This window comes from Carcharhinus amblyrhynchos, chromosome 23 (assembly GCF_965287045.1).
Source record: "Carcharhinus amblyrhynchos chromosome 23, sCarAmb.v2.hapA, whole genome shotgun sequence".
Classification (NCBI taxonomy): Eukaryota; Metazoa; Chordata; class Chondrichthyes; order Carcharhiniformes; family Carcharhinidae; genus Carcharhinus; species Carcharhinus amblyrhynchos.
The window spans coordinates 25,630,162-25,645,397 of NC_137346.1; the positions used below are offsets into that span (position 1 = coordinate 25,630,162).

Consider the following 15,236-nt stretch of genomic DNA (forward strand, 5'->3'; position numbering starts at 1 on the left):
GAGGCCGTTCAGCTCATCATGTCTGCCTGGCTCTCTGAATTAGCATTTCACCTTATGTTATTCTTCTATTTTCTCCATAACCCTGAAGATTGTTTCTTTTCAAGTAATCATCTAATTCTGTCTTGAATGCTTTGAACATGCCTTGACCAGTCTCAAGCAATGCATTTCACACTCTAAACCTTCACTGTGTGGAAAAAGTTTTTTCTCGTATCACTTCTGCTTCTTTTGCAAATCACTCTAAATCTGTGCCCTTTCATTCTTGATCCTTTTATAAGCAGGAACAGTTTCTCCCTATCTACTCCGTCCAGCCACCTCATGATTACCTCTATCAAATTTCCTCTTCCTTGTGAAGTGCCAACTTCGCTAATCTTCATAACTGAAATTCCTCACCCTTGGAACCATTCTCTTCTGCACTCTCTTCAATGCCTTCACAACCTCCTTAACTGTATGCTGTTCTCAAGCTCCGGTCTTACTAATGTCTGATATACAAGTTAGCGTAACTTCCTTGCTCGAATAAAACATAGGATATAGTATCCTAGGTTTCAGATTCCAGCATCTGTGGTAATTTGCTTTTATCTAGGGTATAGTGTGCTTCACTAGTGATCTCTCAATTTTTGCTGCCATCTTTAATGACTTATACATGCAGATCCTTCTGCTCATGCTCTCCCTTTATTTTATACTGTGTCTCCATGTTCTCGCTACTAAAATGTATCACCACATTTCTCCATATTGAATTCCATCAGTCACCTATCCACCAATTTGTCTGATCTTTTGAAGTTCTACACTATTCTCTTCAAAGTGTTTATATTCCAAATTTTGTATTGTTTCCAAATTTAGAAATTGTTCCTTGTACAACAAGGTCTAGATGATTTATATCAGGAAAAGCAAGGATCTCAATACCATCTCCTGGGGAACTCCACAATAAACCTTCCTCCAGCCTAAAAAAAATCCATTAACTATTAATCTGTTTCCTGTCATTCAACCAATTTTGTCAACACGTTGCCGCTGTCCCTTTTAGTCCATGAGTTAAAAATTTTCTCTGCTGCACCATGTACCCATATGAAATACTTTCTGCAAGTCAATGTACATATCAACAGCACTGTCCTCATCATTTCCCTATTATCTTTTCGAAAAACTCCAAGTTAGTTAAATGTAATTTCCCTTGATTAATCCACATTTGTCTATGCGACTATTAATTCTATCCTGAATTATATTTTCTCAAAGTTTCCCCACCACTGAAGTTAAATTTATTGATTGGTAGTTGCTGAGTTAATCCTCACTTTTTTGTGAGCAAAAGAACATGATGTTTGCAATTTTCCAGTCTTATGGTATTACCTAGGAAGATGAAAAACTATGGCCAGTGTCTCTGCATTTTCCAGATTCACTTCCCTCACATCTGGTGCCAGTTCCTTGTCTGCTTTAAGTACAGGCAGTCTACCCAATACCTCCTTGCTAGTTTTGAACTGTTCTAATGACTGAATTTCCTCCTTTTTCACCATGCTCCAGGTAGCATCTTCCTTGATAAGATTATTCATTTAATACCTTTGCCATGCATGTCTCCATGTAAATCCTTTAAATGGTCCCTAATTGTGCCTATTCCTTTACCATTCTTACTATCTATTACCAAAAAGGATAATGTTTTTCTGTTTTATGACTCTGTATTTCTTGACTGAGAATGCCATTCTGTCTTATTCTACTAATCTTTCTCTCCCTGTGCTTCTTATGACTGAAGCAATTTTTCATTTTATTAATGTCACATGTATTAGCATACAGTGAGAAGTATTGTTTCTTACACACTATACAAAGCATACCATTCATAGAGGAGAGAGTGCAAAATGTAGCATTACAGTCATAGCTAGGGTGTGGAGAAAGATCAACTTAATGCAAGGTAGGTCCATGTAAAAGTCAGGTTGCAGGGAAGAAGCTGTTCTTGATTTGGTTGGTACATGTCTCCTCAGACTTTTGTATCTTTTTCCCAATGGAAGAAGGTGGAAGAGAGTACGTCCAGGGTGCATGGGGTCCTTAATTATGCTGGCTTCTTTTCCGAGACGGTGGGAAGTGTAGACAGTGTCAGTGGGTGGGAGGCTGGTTTGAGTGATGAACTGGGCTTTGTTCGCAACCCTTTATAGTTTCTTGGGGCCTTGGACAGAGCAGGAGCCATACCAAGCTGTGAAAAAGCCAGAAAGAATGCTTTCTATGGTGCATCTGTAGAAATTGGAGAGCATGGTAGTAGGCATACCAAATTTCTTTTGTCTTCTGAGAAAGTAGAACCAAATCGAGTCATGAGGTTTACAGTATGCAAACAGGCCCTTTGGGCCAACTTGTCAACGCTGCCCAGTTTTTACCATTAAGTCAGTACCAATTGCCTGGGTTTGGCCCATATCCCTCTATACCAATTTTACCCATGTAACTGTTTCAGTGTTTTTTAAAAGACAAAATTGCACCCACTTTTACTACTACCCCTGGCATTTTTTTTTTCTCCATTTCAGGAGGTACATCCTGATGAAATTGATACTGACTCAGCCTATATCCTTTTCTATGAACAACAAGGTGTGAACTATGCACAGTTCCTGCCAAAGACAGAAGGCAAGAAGATGGCAGACACTAGCAGTATGGATGAAGATTTTGAATCTGATTATAGGAAGTACTGTATTCTGCAATGAATGTGTTCTTCCATTTGCAAAATGCCATGAAATTCCAGAATGACTGTGGCAACAAAACACTCCATGATGAAAGTTTCAGGGTTGGACAGGATTTCTGCTCAATGTACTGCTTCTGCAAATTATCTTTTATGTGATTATGAAGCACAAGAAAAACATGTAGAAGTTGAAAACAGATGGTAATACTGATTTTCCAGTTGTTATTTGCAACGTGTCAGTAGCCAATGTGATCTGCTACCTCCTTTTCTTAAACTGTTTCATGCATTGTGTTGATGAGACCAGAATGGTAGCAAGGCAGAAAGAAATTTAAACCTACTAAAACTTGGGCTACAGCATTTTAACTCTAACAGAGTTACCATTAACTGTGTAGACTATATTTTCCCCTGGTGAATTTGGAGTGAATAGTTCATGAAACACAGTTTACATTTGTTACCTTTTTAACTACTACTTCAGCTTGTATTTTTAATGTTATATAGTTGTAGGAAAATTACTATTTTAAAACCTTTGTGTAAATTCTCCAGAATCAATTTCTTCTGTTTAATGTAACATCCTGAAAAATTACAAAATACGTGCCATGATTATTTAAAACTATTGATACAAAGAATGAATTGAACTGAACCAATTTTAAACAATTAAAAAGGTAATGTAAAGTTGGGTTGTGTTTCTTGAATTTTCCTTGCTGTTCTGTTGACTTGCATGTTCTTTAAGCATAGAAATAATTTAAAACAGATTATGCTACACTGAGCTTGGCATTTTCTGTTCTTTTACCAATTCATATTTATTGTGAATATAGAATAAACCATCTTTGGGTCATAGGTTTAATATTTTTCAATAGGCTGAAACTAGAAAACCTGATTGTTAAAGGTTTTGATGGTATTACATTTAAATTTCATCTGCATTTTCAGCACTGCTCCACAATGTATGATTTGTTCAAGTCGGTATTACATTATAAATACTTTGAACCCAGGATTTCTGTTTTTTACTTTAATATTAGTTTGGATTTTTAACACTTCATTACTTGAGCTGCAAAGCATCCAAAAACCTTGATGCATTTTCAAACAGAACTTTTTTTGGCACCAAAAAAACAACCTAGTTAGCAGAAACAGATGATATGTTGATCTATTTTACTATATTCAAAACTGGAACAAATATTTGATATCCAGGGTTAGGTACTATAATTGAACAGTGTTTTACCTTTACAGGTTATTGCAATTCCCGCCCAATGTGATTTTTATTGATATCCTGCAACATCCTACAGCTACTTCAGATGGTCTTAAATATATATATATATGTGTGTGTATTCATATAAAGACTACTAATTAAACTCTGTTGAAGAGGAACATTGGCAAATACAATGTAACATGGAACAACTAGTTTGTTTCAGTTTGTTTCTTTGCATTACAGTCAATGTGTAACACAATTCTCATGTACTGATTCTAGAAGTGATGGCTAAATTCTGTGCCTCGTTGCTTGGTGTTCTTAATCAATCTAGCCATGCTTTCTCGACACACAGTAACATTAAAGCAGAGATCATGCACTCAACAGTTACGTGTATTCTAAATATCCTGATTAAACTACAGGTGCACATTATGAACAGAACAACAACAATTTTACATTGTGTTTCCAGAATTGTTCCTCTTCTTATGTTATACAAGAGTTTAAAACAAAATGCCTGAGTGTGAGAAATTAATATTTTAAACCACCCTCTCAACCACAGCCCTACAGTAAGGGCAGATAGTGCAATCTACTGCTGTATTGTGTGTTCTTACAAGTCCGTTATAAATACAATGGTTGAAAAATATTTTTTATTTAATTAAATCATTAATAACTGCAGAATTTATTAATTTATGAGTAACTACATTACATCTTATTTTGTAAATTCTTGTAAAAAATATTGACATTGCACTGAATTAATTGGAAGATTTTTATGTACATAAGTGCTCTGTAAATAAACAAATAGCAGTGATGTATTGTAATACAAACTGTAAAAACTGTATTGGTAATTGTATATGGAGTGAACCTGTTCATCTGTAACTATTAAAAACAATAAATACAGTGGCTGGAATGACCGACTTGAATAAATGTGTGAACAGATTTTTTTGATTAAAATCTCAGTAAACTGAGTTGCCATGAGTATTAAATATTTGTGATCTTCCGACAAACTGCAAGGTTATTTTATCCTACCACCAATATTGTCCAATATATTAGCTTTTAGACATGTAAGATTTAATTAAAAGAGTATTTGGGCTCCTATAGACATTTGACCGAGTATAAGTATGTACACATTAACCTCAGTCGATAATTTATTTTAGACTGTTATCATACATACTATTTCATCACACTTCAATTCAGATCCTCAATTTATTCTCTCTTACTAGAAATTTTCCTGCTTCAAGCAGAACTATTTTCTTAATGAAGCATTGCCTGCCAAGAAATTCACATCGTTAATTAAGGATGCTCTTATCTGAGCAGTTCCTGTTTCATCACTAAAGACAGTTGGACCTGGGCCACTGCCCTGTAGAACTCCAGTGAGGTCCTGGGCGTGAGATGATTGATCTTCAACCACACCGTCTTCCTTTGTGCTAGGGAAGACCCCAACCAGTAGAGAGTTTTCCCTCTATTCCCATGGACGAGTTTTGCTCAGGCTGATTGATATCAAGGTAGCATTTGACCGAGTATGACATCACAGTAGTCATGCTCAGTTTCCCTGTTAAGTTCACCTTTATCCCTGTTTGGACTAAGCTGAGGTTGAGCTTGACAGCCTTGATGGAATCCCAAGTGAGTGTTAGTGAGCAGTTTGTTGCTAAACATATGTCTCTTGCTAGCACTTGCGACGATCTCTTTCATTACTTTGCTGATGATTGAAAGGAGTCTGGTGGGAGGATAATTGACCAGTTTAAATTTGTTTTTTTTTGTGTATAGGAAATACCTGGACAATTTGCCAAGTAGATACTAGTTTGGTACAGGCACAATTTGGTTAGTTCTGGAGCATGCTTTTAGTACTATTGCTGGAATATTGTTAGGACCTAAACCTTTGCAGTATCCAGTGACTTCAGCTTTTGAATATCAAGTGGAGTGTATTGACTTGGCTGAAGACTGACATCGGGGATGCTGAGGATCTCAGGAGGTAGCCAAGATGGATCATCTACTCAGCACCTTTAGCTGAAAATAGTTAGAATTATAGAAACCCTACAGTAAAGAAAGAGGCCATGGGGCTCGTGAGCCTGCACTGACAACAATCCCACCCAGCTCCTATTCCCATGGCCCTATGTATTTACCTGCTAATCTCCCTGACACCAAGGCCAATCAGTTTAACCTGCACATCTTCAGAGGAAACCAGAGCACTCGGGGAGGGGTGGGGGAACCACATGGGGACAAATGTGCAAACTCCATAGTCACCTGCATCCTGCGAGGCTGTAATGTGAACCACTATGCCACCATGCTGCTGGTTGTGAATGCTTCAACCCGTTGCACAATAATTGACGAGCGTCCAAAAGACGTGGTGAGGTGCACTGGCTATGCTAAATTCTCCCTTTCTGTACCCAAACAGGCATTGGAATGTGGCAGCTCGGGGATTTTGACAGTAACATCATTGCAGTGTTAATGGAAGCCTACTGTGACACTAATAAACAAACTTTTCTTAAAGTGACTGCTTTAGGTGATAGGACTGCCAGATGCTGACTGGCGTTCAGGACCTGAGATCCCAAACTGTGCTGCCTCTTCACTCTGCCCTGTCTGCTGGTCCAGGCTGAAATCCGGCCCCCCGGAAAGTGAAACCTCAGACAATCGTTCCTTTCCGCTTTGAGCCAGAGGCTGGCAGGGTCGGAACGCATATTCAGCGGCGAGAGTCCGTCAGGAATCTTTAGCAGCGGGGCCCGGGCAGGATGGAGGTGTAAGTTTTCATTCGTTATTTCGCTCCAGTTTTTTTTAAGGAACATTCGCTGTAAATAATTGACAAGCGGTGCCGGCTGCGTTTAAACTGAGTTGTGTACCGCTGCTCCACATTTCACTCTCGGTCGGGGCTTCTCGAACCTTCCAGTAGCCGCATTTTAATCCTTCACTTTTATCTCACTCCAGGTAACTGCCTGTTCCTCTTGGTTCACCTCGAGATAGTTAAATAGCCTCACTTTCTGGTGAAAACCTTCTCCTGTGAAAATTCCCTGTCGGAATAGAAGGATACTTTGCCAAGTTGTCAAGACCTGTTATTTCAAATCAGTGCTTAGTTATATGTATTTGATTTATTATTGTCACGTGAATTGGGATACGGTGAAAAGTATTGTTTCTTGCGCGCTTTACAGACAAAACATACCATCCATAAAGTACATGGGGGAGACAGAAAGGAGGCGATGTAGAATGTAGCATTAGTGGCATAGCCATATCGGCATAGTAGAGAAAAATCAACTTAATATAACCATCAACATAAAATAACTGCTAACTAAGGCAAGACAAATAGTTTGTGCAGAAATGCTTGGATTATCGATACTGCGGACAAGAGCACGTGGTATTGACCAGTTGTGTCAAGCAGCCTTTTTTTTGCGCTGTAAGTTCTGTGTACTTATGTGTGAAGGATGCTTGAGGCATTACTATTCTCAAGTAATGCCGACGGTGCAACAAGTTGGAGGAGAATCTAAGAAGAACAGCATATCGGATAGCAGAGGCGAGATGGTATAAAAAGGTGGCATAGTGGCTGGAAAAAGGACATCAAGCTATATTGCAATGCCCTTTTGTAACTTTGATCTTCAAATGTTTTTACAACTTCCCGTCACCTTTTTTTGAGTAATCTCACTGTTAGTGATTTCCCATACATTTGTATCTTGTTAACTCCCTGTTTCCAAGTGTGGTAAGACCATTCTTTTGCAACCACTCAACTGCTTCTAAATTCTCTTTTCTGCTGTTCAAGAGAATTTTCTCTTCACTACTATGATTTCTATCTTTGTACAGTTTACTAGAAGGTTTACTAGTCAAAACGAGGAATCGGCAGGTTGTCTTATGGATAAAGGTTGGAGAGGTTAGGCTTGTATCCACCAGAGCTTAGAAGAGTAAGGGGTGACTTGACTGAAACCTTCAACATCCCTCAGGATCTTAACATGGTGGATATGGAAAGAATGTTTTCTCTTGTCGGAAATTCTAGAACTAGGTTCCTTGTTTAAAAATAAGGGGTTGCTCATTTAAGACAGAGATGAGGAGAAATCTTCTGAGGGTTGAGTCTCTGGAACTCTTTTCCTTTAAAGGCAGTGGAAGCAAGGTCCTTGAAGATGCTTAAGGCAGAGCTAGAAAGATTCTTGATGAACAAGGGGGTGTGAAAGGTAATTGAAGTTGGACAGCAACAATCAGATCAGCCATGACCTTGTTGAATGGTAAAGCAGGCTTCAGGGGCCAAGAGGCTTACTCTTCCGAATTCATATGTTCGTAATAAAGGTATTTTTTAAAAATGTAGATAGGTAACCAGTTGAGATTTTTAAGACTGTATTTTGATTCTTGAATTCTTCATCAGAAAGCATTCAGATCAGCCAGACTGATCAGTAATGATAGACAATCTATTCTCGGTTTGTGTTATTCATTCACCATCTACTGGTAGTAAGTGGAACGCCCACCACGCATATATACAGCAATATCTTCAAAATTACACTGTGTCTCCTGGCAATGTGAAATGGTCAATGATAGTCATCTGCACGTACAACTATCAGACACGTCAGTTACAAACAATTTAAAAATATTGGAAAGTAAAGCCACACATTTCTATGGTTATTGTTAACACAACTATATAACAGATTGTGTAAGAGAAAATGGTGAATTGTATTTGTCTTTCGATTAAAAGTGTGAAATATGGCAATTTGTTTCAGGTATTGATGAGTGAGTTGCCAGGGTTTGTATATAATATGTGTGATGTTAGTGTACCTTTAAGAATTTTTTTAAAAAAAATCATGTTCTGTGCAGCTCTCCCTGCCTCAGCTTATGTCATTGTTGCCAAGTTGTCTGTAGAAGTCCTTTTATTGCTACTTAACTGGGATTTGTTTATTTTTACTTTGGGATGTTTTATGAGCCTGCATCGTTACGAGGAATACTGGTTGGCAGATCATGTGTTCTGGACAGTTTTATTTCCATCCTAGTGAATTTAAGGTTTAATTTTCTATTTTGGCTGTCAACAGTTTAATATTTAGAAGACTCATCAAGCTGAAAAGAAGTGTTTTTCTCTCTCTCCCTGGTTCTGGAAATTCTACTGGTTAGCTGAAAGCAAGACTTCTTGTCTTCATGGAGTGAAACATCTGCAGTTAGTGGCTCACTTGCCCGGAGAGCGCCTCTCCCTAGTGTCCTGGGAAACTGTTGTAATTTCAAATTGTTCTGGGTGTATCCAGAGGGCTGCTAGAAGTTACACAACTAAGAAGTCAGGGTTTCAATTCTCCAACCAAAGAACTCAGTTCCAGTATCACGTGGACATTCACTTTTACTGTGTTACATCTGTTTTGAAGGGTTTCGTCTATGGGAAGTTTTGTTTGATTGGAACATTTTAGATAAAGTTGTTAAGGGTTATACATTATCATGGTTGTTTTGTTTTTGTTTGTAATTGATAAAGGGTGTTGCTAATTTTCTGACGACACATGTTAACCTTATTCGTAATAAACTTTGTTGGAAAGAAGGTCTCTAGTGGGTCATTTGAATCATACCAGAAATGAAACCCATCATGCTCATTTCAAGGTACAAACCTTATGATCCAGGCAGCTTCATAAAACACTTTGGAGTTTCTGACCTGAATTATAACATATGCCAGAGGAAAAGATTAAGCTATAGGAAATCACCAAGGCTAAAATGAATATCGTATGTTGTTCTGAATAAAGTAGACCATTCTGATTCCAAAATCCATTCCTTACGTTTGTCAATTTAATTTTTTTCTTCAGTTTCCGTTCTCATTAAGATCGCTGCAAGTTTAAATTTTTCTTTAAAAAAATCGAGACGATGTGAAGAGACTGAACATCACTTTGAGATTGCAAGAAATGAGTAGAGTCCTGATCTTCACTCACAATGGTGTCACAGAGTGAAGTGGTACAACTGCACATGCAGTGTGTTGGTAACAAACAGTAACTTAGACTTACCTGTCATAGAGAAACCCACATTGAATGAACATCAATTTTCAGCTAGAACTTATAAAATCAGATGTTCTTTGAAGATGAGATAGCATTGGCACTTGTGCTAAAATAAATATTTAAGTAAATCGTCTTAAATTATTTATACTTTATATTAAAAAGGGGAAAGTATTAGTAACAGCTTTAAAAAATTAAAGAGCAGAGGCAGTTGGTTATTTTTAATGAAATGTTTTATTAATTCTTTCTTTTGCTTATTGATGCAGTCCATTGCATTGAATGTTGACAAATGTCGAAAGGCGATTGTGCCTTCAATATAGAAAAAAATGCCAAAGAATTTCTTGGTGGTGTATTTGGAGAAAAATAAGTGCTAAGTCAAAGAACAAGATTTTAGACAGAAGCAAGTAGTGTAATGATCTGAGCATGTGCTGTTATGTACCGACATCGAAAAATTGCTGTCCAAGTTTCACCACTTAATATCTCACTGAGAGACTTGGCATTCACACATGTATAGGGACATGATGTTGTAACCTATTAAACATGCCGTAAGAAGTTGAGGCTTGTCGATTCAAATATAAGTGAATTTTTAGCAATAGGATAGATAAGTGTTAATTAGTACCAAACAACCTCTCTGTCGTGGGCATTCACTTTTATAAGTATGAAATGTCTTTTCTTCAGATTTTAATTGCTGATGGGGATTTTTAAAAACAAAATTTTATTTTCTGTCTCTCGCATCTCTCTTCTGTTTTTGCTCTGTATTTTTCATGCTGTACAATTCTAATGTACACTTGCTGTTTTAGCTTCTGTGTCTTAGTAAAAATACCAAAATCTGATTGGTTGAGAAGACACATTGTTGCATATTCTGTTCACAAAAGTCCCAAGCCTCATGTAGAGGGTAGAGCGCTGTTCTGACTTTGATAAAACACACATTGCAGTTTAAAAGCTCTCAGAATGTCTGCAGGCCAGTGTAAGTGTAATGGAAAGTGAGCATCATTTGTTTACCACTGTTTTTAAAATCCAGGCCGGTGGGTTTTCTTTCATCAAATCAGCTTCTTGCATTGCACCAGGGAGATGAAGTTGTGCTCTTCGCTTCAATTACCATTGTCACATCAAATTTGATCTACCATTCTGCTTCCCTGGAATGGTTCAAATTTGTAACTACACCATTTATCAATGACATTATGTTTGAGAGAGTAAAATCACTGCTTGTCATTGGTAAGAATTGCTTTTCAGTCGTCTAGAACAATCACAATGTTTTGATCGCTGCATCTTGAATCCCTTTTCAGCCACACAGTAAGTATTGGTGTGGTTATCTGAACTTTGGAATTTGCTTCATGTTGGATTTGAAGGAATAGTTGTCACTAAAATAACCTTTATCTGAGTTTTCCTAGTAGTGATCAACTTCATCTTGACTGCCTGCAGTATTGGCACACATTGTGACAGAAATTTCCTCCTTTGGTACATTTCTTATACGCACATTCTTGTAATGAAGAGAATTCTACCCAAGGGAGCTCTTTTTAGAAAAAAATGTTTCTCCTTATGAGCATAATTAGTTTGGAACTCTGGTCAATGTGAAGAAGATACCTAAATACAACAACTTATATTAACGTGACCCCTATAACCTAATAAAATGAGGTGAGTGAAGTAAGGCACTTACTTCATTGGGACTGTTATAAATTTAGATACCAAACCATAAAGTGATATTAGGGAAAAAAGTCAAAGATTCAGTCAAACAGGTAGATTTTAAGGAGCATTTTAAAAAAAGAAAGACAGGGAGAAAGAGTTAAGGGTGAAAGGTTTTGTCAGTTGAAGACCTAATTCCAATGATGAAGCAATTAAAATCTGGGTGCTGAAGATTAAATTTTCATTTTTGTTGTGAGCTCTTCACAATGATATGCCTCTACTGCAACTAATATACGTATAAGATGATGAAAGAGGTGGAGAGGTTCTTCCCGCTCAGAAAGGACAGCAGGACTAGAGGGCACAGCCTCAAGATAAGGGGGGGGGTGCAGTTTAGAACGGAGTCGAGGAGGAACTTCTTCACTCAAAGGGTGGTGAATCTCTGGAATTTTCTGCCCGTTGAAGTGGTGGAGGCTACCTCACTAAATATATTTAAGACGCGGGTAGATAGGTTTTTGGTAGGCAAGGGATTAAGGGTTATGGGGAGAAAGCGGGAAAATGGAACTGAGCCACTTCAGATCAGCCATGATCTTATTGAATGGCGGGGCAGGCTCGAAGGGCTAGATGGCCTACTCCTGCTCCTATTTCTTATGTTCTTAATACCACAAATGACTTGAAATTCAAAATGGCATACCCACAACCTCAGTAATTGATTTCACTCTTCTCTAAAATTGCAGTTTTTTGTCTCCTGGTATTGCTGACCATCTCACTAGGACTTGTGTCCTTCGTATTTTCTTCTCTGCAATTGTCATCCTGTTATCACTTCATTTTCTTTTCCTTACTTATGGCAATGGTATATAGCTTCTTCATAGACAGTCCCTCAGGATTGAAACTGACTTGTTTTCAATCCAGCGCGAGGAATAGATAGATTGTTAAAAATTATAGATGATGTAAACTCGCATAACGCAATATCCTTGTTTTCCTTTAACTAACCAATCAAGTCTGATTGCAAAACATTTTTGTTAGGCAGGCAAAGCATGCATTCACAGAGAATCTCAACACAAGTATTCTCCTTGACTAATTAGCCTGTCTTGAAGTCATCTGAAACTGTTTTGAATTGCAGAAAATCCCTGAATGGACCAGAAGCAGATTAATGGCATCACAAACTCTCAACTTCCACCTTCCTAACTCTGATTTTCCTTTAAGACTCCCCTTAAAACTATACTTTTTGATCAATTTTTAACGAACATTCTTAATATTCCCTTTGGCCCAACCTCAAGTTGAATCCGATTATGCCCCTGTAAAGTAGACAGGGGATCTTTTGCTTTGTTGAAGACACTATTTAAATCGCGAGTAATTGAACTGGATCAATATACATGCATTTCTCAATACATGCTTATTATAATTAATATATTGAAGGTCTTGCGTCTAGTGTGTGCTCTTTGTACTCATAGTAATTAATTACCTCAATACTATGTTGATTTTATTGGGTTTAGATTTAAACGATATGTCTCTCTACTTGCCTTTGAATCCTTTCATCTCTAAGGCACTTGTACTTTTATTTAGCTTTCCTGTGTTGCTTCTGGTGCTGGTCCTGCTGGGAGTGTGAACTGACATTAAATTTCCATTTCTTCAAAAACATTCAAGTTATTAATGTTACATATAATATTTTAATAACCGCAACAAAATTTAAAGCCAATAACACACTTTAATAGTTTTAAGAAACATTTGAAGAACTTAAAGCTGATTTCAGCACACAATAGGAGCCCTGTCTTTCCCAGTGCAGTTTAGGATCTTTGTAGGGATTTCTTCATGTAGGAAATCCTTCTATTTAAACAGATTGGATTTTCTAATGTGGGAAAGCATTGTGTTAAATTCTTTTATTTCTCTGGGGAAATATTTGCTTTCATTCCACCCATCTTCATCTCTACCGACTATGCCTGTTCCTCCTCCCACTTCCTGCTCTCTCCTGGTGTCATTTGCTACCTCCATGCTTTCTCTTTCCACAGCCTCCTCCTGTGCCCTTTAACACTGCTGCCTTTTATTGCTCCTTTTTCTAACTTTTTTGTGCCAGTTGTTGCTGCTACTGAACAGCACTTCATTTCCTTAACTAGTCTACTTATTGCTCTTATTTCTCTTGTTCCCACTCCATGCAGCACATCCCTCCACTCATCCACATCCTGACCTTTGCATGCTCTACCCCATGACAAGCAACATTCTTTTTCCTGCATTGTTAAGCTTACTTTTGCCCTTCCTCCATGTACTCCAACTTGACTCTTCTTCCATATTTGTTACTACTTCCATACCTAATTATTCCTTTCAAACCTAAAGATTCTTCTCCACTTTAATATGTTTTACTTACCCTCTCGTCATCTTGTTATTGTCAATTGCACTTCATAACACCGATGCCTTTCATTGACCACCAAACTCTTTGCAAATCCTAACATTGTTCTTCCACATCATTCAAGCCAAATTCCTGCATTACCATCCAGTAGTTACCAACAACTTTGCCGCACTCCTATTTGTTTTCTCTTCACATCTCAACTAGTAGCTTAGATTTCACCATCCTTTAATAGGCTCTTGCTACAAATCGAGCCACACACGCCCCAAACAACACAATCCCTTTTGGAAACAAATCCACTGCTTAGCATTAGGTGCAGAATTTTATTGGCCTCTGAATGGTGCAGTTGGGGAGGGTATGGTAAACTTGCAGAGAGCTAATATTGTGTTATTAAAACCCATAATTAACTTCGCCCATGGATGCCTTGTGAACTCGCCCTCTCCCAGCACGTAAGCTAATGCTTTCATGAATATAAACGTGTTTATTAAAGCATGTCTATATCCAAATTAATTCATGCAATAGCACAGTTAATCTACCCATTGGTTAGAAACATATATAGCAAATGCATTTTAATATATGTTGATTTTATTTAAACTTTCCTTTTGTTCATAAACTTCTATACATTAAGTTTCAACAAAAAACACCATCTGATTTTCACATATCTCCTGAACTCCGCACCCACTGCATTTTCTGGCATAGGCACAATTCTCACACAGCTGATGTATTTGCTGTGAGCCTGTCAGCTGATGACAGTACTGATTCATTCCTATATTGCCCTGTCCACTATTGACCCAAGCCCTTGCCATCTCACTCGCTGCATCCTACTTACCGCTTCTCTTCCGAACCTCCTCCATCCTCCACTTGATACCCCTTTTCCAAGCCATCACTGTTACCAACTCATTGCCCCTATCCATCTGCCTCTTGCCCAGGCCCTTGTCTGAGCCCTCATTTGCTGCCCATTTCCTGCTCCTACAGCGATAGGTAGACACAAAGGAAACAGTTTGTTCATTACCCATCGGCGGTACAACACGGATATAATGCAATAACTTTTTGATATTTATCTGTTTAAATATTACTGTTCGTATTTAAATAAAAGCTTTTTTTCAGATGATTTAGCGTTGTTTGCAATTTCTGGTTTGAAATAAGAGTCTTTTCCAGCTGAGTTTGGTTTGCACCATTTTTGATGTGGGTAGTTGTCTGGGATGTCGCCAGCAAAATCAACACAGCCTCTGCAGCTGTTATGTGAGGAGTGTGCCCTCTGCAGTTGTGATGTCCAGAACTCAGCCATAATTTTATTTGAATTTCTTTATGATTTCCTTTTGTTATTTTCATTATTTTGCTTTCATTTCTTTGTTTTTAACTAAGATTCCTGGCAACGAACATGCGGCATATACTATTTAATCCATTTTCTCTTGTCAAACAAGACATAAATATGTCCACAATTAGGAATTTAAACTTGAAATTACCCCATTACTCACAATATTCTGTAATAAAAACATAATCTGATTTCAGTTGGCATTATCAGTGGACCAGTTA

At 37.8% G+C, this 15,236-nt stretch overlaps 2 protein-coding genes across 4 annotated transcripts in view; both read left to right on the forward strand.

Moving 5' to 3' along the window:
* usp32 (ubiquitin specific peptidase 32) overlaps positions 1-4,747 on the forward strand; it is a 221,474-nt gene extending 216,727 nt beyond the window's left edge. For both annotated transcript variants that reach the window (XM_080210653.1, XM_080210654.1), the window contains exon 34: positions 2,490-4,747. In XM_080210653.1, coding sequence (XP_080066779.1) covers positions 2,490-2,663 — 174 coding nt within the window. In that variant the 3' untranslated portion in view covers positions 2,664-4,747. The remainder of the gene's footprint in view (positions 1-2,489) is intronic.
* Positions 4,748-6,485: 1,738 nt separating this feature from the next.
* The window catches only part of crcp (calcitonin gene-related peptide-receptor component protein), a 59,329-nt gene continuing 50,578 nt past the window's right edge, over positions 6,486-15,236 (forward strand). Inside the window, exon 1 of one of the 2 annotated variants that reach the window (XM_080210572.1) lies at positions 6,486-6,552. In XM_080210572.1, coding sequence (XP_080066698.1) covers positions 6,545-6,552 — 8 coding nt within the window. In that variant the 5' untranslated portion in view covers positions 6,486-6,544. Of the gene's footprint in view, positions 6,553-6,603; positions 6,738-15,236 lie in introns of those variants that run through there. The other variant, XM_080210574.1, reaches the window with a different exon arrangement.